Raw genomic sequence first — 12273 nt, 5'->3', positions numbered from 1 at the left:
AATAATTCTCACTCACTGGGTACAAGAAACCTCGAAGGGACAAAAAATCTGAGCACCGACAAAACTGTACTTCCATTATTCTAAGTGGTTTTCATTCCATGTTCACAGAGCCGTTTAGCAAAGAGGAGACTAAACAATCTTTTCTAGGTCGTCCAGCCGATGGATGCGGACAACTGGAAAGGATTCTTTCTTCTTTGTGAATAGCTTATCGTTCTTGACCCATGTGAACTTGTACAGCCTTGCCTTTGCTCTCTCACGCAGCCTCCAAAACAGTTCCTTGTTCTTTCGGGTCAGGTTTTCGTTGACGTACAGTTTTGGCAGTGACCTGTTGGCTGCAAGAGTCCGCAGCTTTCCTCTTGCGGTGAGCCATTGATCCCTGGCTGTCATCGAAGAAAGTCTAATCAGTATAGGCGGAGGGATGTCACGTCGAGATGGTATAGGGTGGGCTGTTAGAGTGTCTCTTGGATGCAAGTCAGGAAGGCCAAGTTGACTTGCTAACTCGCCTACAACAACAGTCAGATTTTCGTTTGGGGAATGAGGCAGCCCGTGAATCTCTAGATTGGAGAGACGACTGAACTGTTCGCTGTCATTGAGCTCCTCTTGGAGATGTTGGATGGTTTCAGACTGCTCCGCTATCACTGTTCTTAAAGACATTGTTTCATTGCGGAGTTCTGTTATTGAGGCGGAGTTGAACTTTGAACTTGAACTTTATTTCAGCAACATTATGCCGAGGACACCGTACAAAAAGCTAACAGAAGCTAGCTTGACTGGGTCCGGTGCCCTTGCATGTACAGGGAACACAATCATATTTATACAATCCTAAATATTTCTTACAATATTCAAATGAAGCAATTTAAAATGTTCCAATAAAATTTTAAAATTGGTGGTGTTGGTGGTGGCTGTCGTTAATAGGGAGTCATACCTGTCTGACAAAAAGTCAATGAACTTCTGAACCTCCGATACGGTGGATTTGAGGTTTCCCACCACCGGATTTAAGGTCAAGAGTTGATCAATTTTGGATGGTAGATCAAGGAAGGACTCAACGTTTGACTTAAGTAAGGTAAGACATTCCAGGTTAGATTCAAGTGATCGAAAGTGGTCACCAGTCAACGGAGATTCACATTGTGACTCATTTTGAGAGCGTGAATAATAATAATAATAATAATAATAATAATAATAATAATAATCTTTAATAACTAATTCTTAGAGTCAGGATCAAGTTCCAGGTGTTGTCAAAGCCTCAAGAGCTTGTGGGACTAGACCCAGCAGTTGCAGCAAGCTTATTGAAAATGTTCAGATTGTCACGTACACACACTCACACACACAAACGCACAAACACGAATCACACACCGATAACATATTTTGCTCAAGGCGCAAGTTCACATTTCTGTCGGTCTTAAAAAAGAATAATAATAATAATAATAATAATCTTTATTCATCATTTGAATTGGAAACAACATACAGAGAGATATTATTATTACTATCACCCGCGTTCGATGACAGTATGTTTTCCTGTGCGCTGTTCCTAGATGTTGCAAAAGCCTTCGACACCGTCAACTATGATACCTTGCTGCGTAAATTGCTTAAGATCGGGTTTCGTGGGCATCTTTTTTTTTGCACTGCTGGCAAATTTTTTATTAAATCGATCACAACGAGTTCATGTGGGCAATGGAAGAAGCTCCGTGTATTATCTACGAGCGGGGGTTCCCCAAGGCTCTGTGTTATCGCCGCTGCTGTTCAATATTTATGTCAACGACCTTATCTCTGTCATTTCGGATTTTAAATGTTATCAATATGCCGACGACACTCTGCTGATTTCCAGACATGTGAATTTCGACAGTGCACGTAATAATTTGCAAAGTAATGCCAGTAGAGTGGTGGACTGGTACGCCTCCAATCTTTTTAAAATCAATCCAGTAAAAACCAAGTTCATCTGTTTTCGCGATCCGCTGAAAATGGTTGCATAGATAAGCCTTTCTATTTACGCGGGGTAGATAGCGTATCTCGCAGTAGTGCATCTTCTGGAACGAGCAGTTAGCCTACATATGTCGTGTCTTACGGAATGTAGCCTGTCTTTTGTACAAAATTAAAGTTTTTGTTCCTTTCCACGTTAGAAAAATGCTCGTTCATGCTTTGAACGAGCATTCATGTGCTAAGGTACGGAGTTACAGTGTTCGCGCACACCGCAGGGCTCTGGCACGAAAAGGTAAACAGTGTTTTGAAGTGTATTTTAAGAATTGTGGCGCGCAATTTAAGGTATTCAAACAGCACGAATCTCTTTGCCGATCTAGAGATGCCCACATTTTTTTTCTTTGTACCAACGAACAGTAATTCTTCGGTTTTTTGGACGTACAGCTACAAGATCGCAGATGTGTCGTCTCGTATTCTTAGGCAGTCGATCAGATTTGAGAAACCATGCAGTTTCACGAGATACGAAATGAAAACCCGAGACTACTACGTTCCCGACACCTTCAATGAGCTACCCCATTGTGCATTTTCCCTAGATTCTAAGACGAAAGTTAAGACATGGCTCCGCGCATATATGTCGGACGCAGTGTAAACAGTTTTAAACAGTTATTTTATTTCCTTTTTTTTTCGGGGGGAGGGGGGATAACCAGGCAGGCTTTGAATCAGCCTTGAGTGCAGTTGAGTTGAGTTGGTGTGTGTGTGCGTATACTACCTTTTGTTGATCATATTTCCAGCTCTTTTGTGTTCGCTCGCACTTGGCGACTTGCAAGGCCCCGTCCCATAAGCCATCATAGGCTTTGACGGGCCCGTAAACACATTTGTACCTCAACTTTGACAATAAAATTATTATTATTATTATTATTATTATTATTATTATTATCACTATTATTATTATTATTATCCATCATCTCAAGAGTTTTGACTGATCTCTGGTCTTAGCATCCTCTGATGCAAATGAGCGAGTAAGGTAGCTCTCTTTACGAGATCAATTCGAGAGGCCATAGACAGACACATCCCTTTAAGATCTTTAAAACCTCGATTTCCTAATTGGCTTTTTAATGAACTAAGAATGCTACTAAAAAGCAAAGACTTCCTGCACAGAAAGTTTTAAAAAAGTGGTCTCCGAAAGTGGGTGGTAGAATTCAAGAGATGCAGAAAGAAATGTAAGTTAATGTTAAACCCTGACCGCCTGGCGTATCATAACTCAGTAAAATCTGGCTTTGTCAAAAACCCTAAGAAATTTTGAAGCTACAATAGACCAAGTTCCAGGAAGGATATTGGATCGACAATGGTTTTGGATCACCATGATAGAGATGCGAAGTGCGTGCCCGAGCTATTTGCAGATCATTTTAGTTTAGCCTACAAAGACAGTACCGTCTGCTCCTCCACCACATTGAGTGACTTGAATAAATTCGGTGATCTACAAAGTTACATAAATGTTGACAAGGAACGTGTACAGCTAGCCATTAAACAATTGAAAGCCATGCTATCCGCGGGGCACAAGGGTATATTATCCGCAATTCTCGAAACGTTTCATGATATACTCACACCTACACTATGTGCAATATTTAACAGCTTATAAGAGTGAGGAGTATTCCCCGAAATTTGGAAGATTGCCGTGGTTGTTCTGGTTCAGAAGTCGATAAAGAAAGGTAACGGTTTCAGCTATAGACCGATTTATTTTCTCTCTTCTTTTTCCCAACTCTTTGAATAGTCATTAATCATTTCTTGTCTTTCAAATTTTGACACGTAACCCTTCCAAATCAGCATGGGCTTATTACCGGCAGATCAACGCCTACAAATATTGTAAATGTTATGTCTATTGCACCCCAGGTAGTGTGCAACAGAGGTTAGCTAGACGTGGTCTACTTTGACCTTAGCAAGGTATTTGTACTTAGGCATAGTCTTTGATTCAGATTTATCATGCACAACGGATTTATCGTAGGTATCTGGAAAGCTTAGATGCGTAAGGGGCTTACTTTATAGCATTAAGATATTTATGCCATTTGCTCAAAGAAAATCAATTGCACATGCTCTTGCTTAGAGCCTACTCAGATATAGTATCACATTATTTTGTAACTGCACAGGAGCTTGGAAAACTGAAATTGACCAAATTCTTAAATTTTTCTAAAAAAACAAAACATGGTGTATCATTTCGATCTAGCAGTAGCAGCAGACATCTGCGAGACTTTACGGTTGCCCAAATTTCGTTCACTCCATCTTTAATGGGTTCTGACCTCTCATTTTTCTTGTAATGATTTCAAACATCCCATAGTGTCTCGCAAACATTTGCCTAGCTCAGTATGTTGTATAGCCCCCCCCCATTGTTATACGAGATATGGTAAGCGTGATTGTTTCTACTATGAGCGATATATATTTAGGGACTCCCTGATTACTTTTTTTAAACTACTACTACGAAAAATAAAACTGCTGAACAGTTCTTAAATGTAATTATGTTGTACAGTTCTATTCATTACTGCTCCGCGTTTTTGTTCCCCTTTTTCACTGTAATGTTAACTGATTGTTTAACTGACAGTACTGTGATACCTCTTTGATTACTGCTCTACCGAAAAATTCGGTATAAGTTTTGCTATCTGGATGATGGAACCGAAATTCTATCTGGATTATATCTGGACGCCATCTGGAATTTACGTTCTCAGAAATTACTTCTTTGTCTGCAATCTGGATTTCGGAATTCCAGAAACAAATTTCCTGATAGTGAAAAGTTATACCGGATGTTTCAGTAGGGTGTGTGTTGCTGGGACATATTTGCAGTTTGTGTCATTTGACGTATCGATTGAAAAGACCATCAAAGGAATCTGATGGTCCAAACTTCCACGATGGCCCATCAGGATTCCTTGATGGCTTCGGTGGTTCATCAGACCCTCCAAATGGACCAAACTTCCTTGATGGCGTCTGATGGACCATCAAAAGTGTCTTGATGATCCATCAGGAGCTCCAATGGCACCTCATGGTCCGCCAGACTTCCCTGATGGACCATCAAAAGTGTTTTGATGGTCCGTCAGGGGCTCCAATGGCAACAAATGGTTCATCAAACCTCCCTGGTGGACCATCACAAGCGCTTGACAGTCTGCCAGATGTTCATAACGGCACCCGATGGTCCGTCAAACCACAAGGCGATGGATCATCAAAAGCCCTTTGTACCATCAAAACACGTTGACAGGGTATAGTCTGGTAGTTCCACAAATTATATTTTGTGGCGGCTCTTACATGTGACAACAATATTTGATCAGGCGTGGAGGCACGTGGTTGCAGTGGTTCTGAGCGAGTCTATATTCTTCTTGACTCGATCGCATGCAGACTTAAACCAAACGCATATATATTGTTGAGACGTTGATAAAAGAGATTTAATAGAAGATAGGAGGAAAATGCGACCAGTATGAATGGCGGTACAGCATTCAAGAAGCGCCCGTGCCGAGCGCGCGCTTGGTCAAACCCCTGCCTGTCTGTCCGTGCCACTTCTTCTTCCTTACAATATCCCCCCGGTGTTGTAAGCGCCGGTCATCCGGCGCGTTTAGATTATGAGTCTTGGCGGTAATAGGGCTTCATGCGGCTGATGTGTACCACGTCGGAGGACTTGGAGCGAAGGTCGCGGTGCGGCGTAACGGGCTCGACTTCATAATTGGTTGGGGAAAGCTGTCGGATGACACGAAAAGGGCCAACAAACTGTTTAAGAAACTTCTCGCACTTGCCCGGTGCTCGCCGGGGAGACCACAAGAGGACTTCATCACCTATGTTATAGGCAGTGGGGAGGTGGCGGTCGTCATAGCGCAGTTTTTGTTGTTGCTGGGATTTAAGGGTGCGGATGCGGGCAAGCTGACGGGCGTCTTCTGCTCTGGAGACAATCTCCTCTGCGTAGGGTTGCATGAAGTTGTCAGGTTGGTAGAGTAATATCGTGTCAAGGGGTGTTAGGGGTTCGGATGCATAGAACAAGTAGTAGGGAGAGTGTCCCGTGGTAGATTGTCGTGCAGTATTGTATGCATAGGTTACGTAGGGGAGGATGATGTCCCAATTGTCGTGATGATCGGCTACGTACATTGAAACCATGTCAGCGATAGTATGGTTGAAGCGCTCTGTTAATCCATTTGTTTGTGGGTGGTAGGCTGTTGTAACGGTGTGAACAGTCGAAGAAAGGCGGAGGACATCTTCGAGCACGTTGGATAGAAAGGGAGTGCCTCGATCGGTGATTATGTATTGTGGAGCTCCATGGCGCAGCAGTATCGAGTGGATAAAAAAGTTTGCGACTTCGTGGGCGGTAGCGGCGGGAACGGAGGCCGTCTCGACGTAGCGTGTTAAATGGTCAATCGCAACAAGTATCCACTTGTTGCGAGTGGATTGGGGAAATGGGCCAAGGAAGTCAATTCCGATGCGTTCAAACGGGTGGTGCGGTTGGGGAAGGGGTTGTAGGCAACCTGGAGGCTTTGTGGTAGGACGTTTCTTGGTCTGGCAGTGGTGGCACGCTCGAACGTACTTGCTGATGCTGCGGGTCATGCCTGTCCAAAAGTAACTGCCTCGGATGCGAAAGTAAGTTTTAGAAAATCCAAGGTGGCCAGCTGTAGGGTCGTCATGGTTTGCTTGGATAAGATCCTTTTGTAGTCGGCGGGGAATCACTAAAAGCCATGGCCGTCCTTGTTGTGTGTCGTAGTTTCGCCTATAAAGAATGCCATCTCTGAGTTGAAAAAGACGGGCACGGCGCTGAATTTGCACAGAAGGATGCGGCAAAGCACCTTCAAGGCATTGAATAATGGGGTGCAATAAAGAATCGAACCGTTGCTCTTCTGCAATGTTGACGAAGCTCAGGACAGCAGTTGTGTCTTCGTGGGCGGAGGAGTTCGAACATTGCGACCCATGGGGAAGGGGGCATCTGGAAAGGCTGTCAGCATCAAGGTGTCGTTTTCCAGATTTGTAATGAATCGTGTAGTTATAGTCTTGGAGTTTCAGGGACCAACGTCCGAGTCTTCCTGAAGGGTCTTTTAGGGTGCATAACCAGCATAGGGCGTGATGATCGGTTACAATAGTGAAGTGTGTGCCGTATAGGTAGGGACGGAACTTCGAGATCGCCCACACAACGGCCAAACACTCGCGTTCAGTTATGGTATAGTTACGTTCACTTTTCGTTAATGTGCGGCTGGCGTAGGCGATTACTCTCTGGACACCGGAAATGTTCTGGGCCAGTACGGCGCCGAGGCCATGGCCACTGGCGTCGGTACGTATCTCAGTGTCAGAGTCAGGAACGAAGTGGCCGAGCACTGGGACAGTTGTTAGGGCGGTTTTCAGGGCTTGAAAAGCATTGCTTTGAGGGCGATTCCATTGGAAAGCGGTGTTGTTACGGAGTAGCGTGTTGAGAGGTTCAGCGATGTGGGAGAATCCGGGTATAAATTTTCTGAAGTATGTGCAAAGGCCGAGAAAGGACCGAAGGTCTTTTAAATTTTTCGGAGATGGAAATTCGGAAACAGCTTGTAATTTAGATGGGTCAGGGCGAATGCCATCTGCACTAATGATATGACCGAGGACCTGAATTTGGCGAGCTGCAAAGATACATTTTTTTTGTGTTCAGTTGCAAATTGGCGGTGAGAAAGCAATTCAGCACTTCTTCTAGCCTGTGCAAGTGCTCGTTGAATGAGGCGGAGAAAACAATTACGTCGTCGAGGTAACAAAGGCAGGTTCTCCACGTGAGACCCCGTAGCACAGTGTCCATCATGCGTTCGAACGTGGCAGGCGCATTGGACAGGCCAAACGGCATGACATTAAACTGGTATAGGCCGGAGGGTGTAACGAAAGCAGTTTTTGGCTTGTCGGCGTCGGCCATGGGTATCTGCCAATAACCGCTTCTAAGGTCGATGGACGAAAAAAATGATGATCCCTGAAGAGTGTCGAGGGTGTCGTCGATTCTAGGTAAGGGATAGACGTCTTTAGTGGTGATCTTGTTAAGTCGACGGTAATCTACACAAAATCGCCATGATCCGTCTTTTTTCTTGGTGAGAACAACAGGGGCCGACCATGGGCTGGATGAAGGCTCGATTATGTTTCTTTGGAGCATATCTCTGACGTGATCGTCGACGGCCTTACGTTCGGTGGGTGAAACTCTATAAGGGCGGCTTCGAATGGGAAATGCTGTGCCGGTGTCAATGTAATGAGAGACTACCGAAGTTTGAGCTAGAGAGCGGCTATTAAAATCGAAGAGTTGTTCATACGAAACAAGAAGCTTTGTTAGGGCTTCCTTCTGGTGAGGAGGCAAGCTAGAGTCTACCATTTTAGCAACTTGTGCGGCGGTGCTTTGGGCAGCTGACGGTAGCCTCGTAGATGTAAGTTCAGAGAGCGTTGCAAGCGTGGTATAAGAATGAGATGTTAGAGTAGCCAAACGTGCACCACGGGGAACAATTTGCGACTCAGTAGATGTGTTGGTGACGAAAAGAGAAACTTGTCCTTGAGTTGTCGTGGCGATGCAGTAGGGAAGAATAACTGGCTTTTTTGCGACAAAGTTGGCAATGGGTTCAATGAAACCAGTGGTGCTTTCGAATGGACGGTCCGGCAGGAGTGTGATAGCAATAGCGGAAAGGGGGGGGGGGGGGGGGGGGGCAAGAGGTAATCGTCGTCGGTGTGAAGCGAAATGGGTGAATTTTCGTACACGTCGTAACTAGTCTGCCGAGTGCTCAAATGAAGTTCGCGGCTGGCGCAGTCAATGAATGCCTCGGTGGCCGACAAAAAATCCCATCCCAAAATAACGTCGACGACACAATTAGCAAGTACAGTAAACAAAATGATATAGGAAGTGCCTCCGATAGAAATAGGGATGGTGCAGTAGCCAAGAGGTTGCACAAGTTCACTGTTCCCCATCCGTAGAAAATGTCCAGCGGGTGGAGGGGTGAGCACTTTGTGTAAACGGCGGCGAAGCTGATTAGAAATGCAGGATTTTGCAGCACCTGTGTCAACTAATGCTAAAAGTTTTCCTTCTCCAATGTAGACGGTAATAGTTGTAGGGCCAAGGTAAGGAGGATTTAGGACCGGAGACGGTAGTGCAGCCTGACCTCCATTGTTAAGACAGGCTGCGCTGCTTAGTTTGACGACGGAAGTCCGGTAGTAGCGTCAGTGAACGGCGAGACGGAGCGGTTTCGTCGAGGATAGGGGGAAGGTGATCGACCACGTCGGAATTCAGCAGCTGGAAAGGGACGTGTGTTGCGATGGTCGTCAAAATTGCGGCGGTCACTGGAACTGCCGTGGTTGTCGAAATTTCGGCGCGTGTCGTGGTCGTCAGAATGTCGAGTTTGATTCTGTGGGGTGCGACTGTAGGCTTCAGCATTCATGCGGCGTCGGCAGTAGCGGATGATATGACCTGGGGCGTGACAGTAGAAGCATATCGGACGTTGATCTTGAGTGCGCCATTCCTCTGTCCGCCGGGGCGATAGGTAGCGTGTGGATGGAATTGAGACGTTGTGAGAAGTTTGCAGAGCGCAAATGTGTGGTGCTGAGTGCTGTAAAGAGCAGATGGGTGGTGAGGAAGTCGATGGTGCCATGCATGTGGGAGACGACGAAGAAATAGGACGAAGGGCAGCACGAAGTTCGTCTTTGATTACCTGTTCAATCTTAGGCGCCTCGGGTTGCGAGATTGAAGAACTGGCTGAGAGGCGCAGGGATCCCAAGAAGTCGCGTAGTTCGTCTCGAATTATTCGCCTGATGAGATTGGGGAGGTCAGTGTCGGCAGTTGTAGTTGAAACTTCAGGGAGCCGTTCAAATCCGGTGTTGGAGATCGGACCACTTTGAAGGTCTTCATAATGCTTGCATTCTGCAATGAGCTGCTGCACGGTCTGAGGTGACCTGGTTGCGACGATGGAAAACAGCTCTTGGGATAATCCTTTGAAGAGCTGCTTGATTTTTTCGTCCTCCGGCATAGCTGCGTTGACACGTCCGCAGAGGCGAAGGACGTCCTCGATGTAGGACGTCGATGTTTCGGAGGGGGCTTGGTACCTCCTGGAGAGTTTGTCCCGCGCTTGTTGTCTTCTGCGTTCAGGTGTACCGAAGACATCTGCGAAGGCGGTTTTGAACGCATCCCATGAATTAATTTCTTCCTCGTGATTGTCGTACCATTGGAGTGCAGTCCCTTTGAGGAAAAATACGACGTTGGCGAGTTTGATGGTGTCGTCCCAACGGTTGTGTTGGCTCACCCGGTCGTAATTTTTGAGCCAGTCCAGAACGTCAGCGTCGGCTGAACCGGTGAAATCCTGGGGGTCACGTTGGCGAGTTTTGACCGTTGAAGTGTTGGTGGGGCGCTGGTCTCTTACATTCCCGTTATCGTCGTTCATGGTCGTGACAGTCGACCGTCCGCTGCGCAGCTCCAGGTTGGAATTACCAGATGATCAGGTTGGGGATCGCTAGGGCACCTCCACCAAGTGTTGAGACGTTGATAAAAGAGATTTAATAGAAGATAGGAGGAAAATGCGACCAGTATGAATGGCGGTACAGCATTCAAGAAGCGCCCGTGCCGAGCGCGCGCTTGGTCAAACCCCTGCCTGTCTGTCCGTGCCACTTCTTCTTCCTTACAATATGTATATAGATACCAATGTGTCCAACCGAAAAAAAATACAGGTTCGGTTACGGTTCAGGTTCAGGTAAATTAATTTTGTTCCGGTTCAGTTCCGATTTGATTAATTCGATCCGCGAACCGGTTCGGGGCGCTGAACCGGTTCGCGAACCCGTTCGGAAATTATAAATGACAAATTGCAACATCAAAATAAATTACAAATAAAACATCTGAAATCAGCACATACGAAACGGGATACATCGTAGTGTAAGGCTCAGGGATTTCTACCAGGAATGGGTTCTTTATGTGCACTCAAAGGTTACCTCACCGACGTTATCGCATTCGGACTTCATCTAATTGGGTCCGACGCAGTAGCTGTAAAATCCGCGACCTTCTTACAAACCCACTTACAAGTAGAACTCGCTAACTATCCCGCCACCTCGGCGTGTAAGCAATTGAAGGAACAGTGGGGAGAAAATACAGCTTTCTTTATTCGAACTAGCCTTCGGTAACTCAAATTAGACCCTTAAAGAAGTTTTCATTAAGCAAGATACGGAATATGAAAAACACTTCACCGAACGCAACGCCAGAAGGACGTAATAGGATAAATATTAAAATAGAAGAGTGTGCTGTCTCACAAATATGTTAGCTTCTAAGTGCCTATACGAAACCGGATGCATTATTATCAAACCCCACAGCCTTTTCTTTTGTCATTCCGATGGAAGCAAGCTTCAAGAACTCGCGCGTTCTAGAAACGTGTTATGAAATGAGCACACAGCAGCATTTAGGATTTACGAGATCGTAGAAAAATAAAATCCCGTGACGCGATTTTTTTTTTTTTTTTTTGCACAGCCTTCCAATTTTCTTTTTTTCGTGCAAGCCGCGACCAGCGCAATACTGGTTCCTATGTCAAGATTCATGGATGCAGCGTTTATATTCCTAAGACTGAGTGGAGAAGAAAAATATGTAAGCCAGGTGTGTGTCAGTTGACGGCACTTAAAAAAACAAATGGCATTGATAGCACATTCATTGTCAACAGCGCGTGGCCGAACCGTTTTGACATGAGCCGGTAACCGTTAGTTTTTTTCCGGTTCAGTTCCGGTTCGGGTTCATCGCGATAACAATATAACGGTTCGGGTTCGGGTTCAGTTCCGGAAAAAATAATGGTTCAGTTCCAGTTTTCGGTTCGGTTCAGTTCCGGTTCGACACCCTGATATATATATATATATATATACATTAACACAGCATTTTTAATCCCGCTTTTACCATCAGAATTAGCTTTCGATTGTCCGACAGGCTTACTTGATGGTGCTTGATAGAGCCTCAAACATTTCCTGGCGGTGGTTGTTGGATCCTTAAAGTCTGCTGATGTAGCTCAGAAACCTTAAAAACGTTTGTTGCGGCGACTAAGGAACCATCGAAACGTTTTGATGTTGCCGGGTGAGACCATCAGGACATCTGATAGACCATCAAAAGGACAAAAAGGCAGGTGGTGCTTCTCATGATACCTTTCGGTGGTGGAAAGAACCCGACTATATTCAGGAGGTTCTAGCAGTGGCCGAGAGAAGACGTCAATGATCTCATGTCATTGCGTGTGCGTGAATTACATTCGGTGTGTAAAGCTGGCAGCGACGTGGATTAATAACAGCGTGTTCAATCCGTACTAATCCGCGTCTAGAATTGTCCCAGGACAGTCGAAAGGTAACAAAGGCACCTTCCCACACACTCAGTTGTGTTTTTGCAACCACAGTTTTGTTTTAAATTGC

General features: G+C 45.4%; 1 protein-coding gene across 1 annotated transcript in view; it reads right to left on the bottom strand.

Annotated features, from left to right (window-relative positions):
- Window positions 1-129: 129 nt before the first annotated feature.
- The window catches only part of LOC115313678, a 28905-nt gene continuing 16761 nt past the window's right edge, over window positions 130-12273 (bottom strand). The window contains exons 3-4 of the mRNA XM_040206745.3: window positions 9197-10319; window positions 130-332 (exon numbers count right to left, since the gene is read on the bottom strand). Of these exons, the coding sequence (XP_040062679.3) occupies window positions 130-332; window positions 9197-10319 (1326 nt within the window). The remainder of the gene's footprint in view (window positions 333-9196; window positions 10320-12273) is intronic.

Source organism: Ixodes scapularis, unplaced genomic scaffold (assembly GCF_016920785.2).
Source record: "Ixodes scapularis isolate PalLabHiFi unplaced genomic scaffold, ASM1692078v2 PGA_scaffold0__279_contigs__length_252992795, whole genome shotgun sequence".
In the NCBI taxonomy this organism is placed as follows: domain Eukaryota; kingdom Metazoa; phylum Arthropoda; class Arachnida; order Ixodida; family Ixodidae; genus Ixodes; species Ixodes scapularis.
This window is presented reverse-complemented; position numbering and strand designations above follow the sequence as displayed.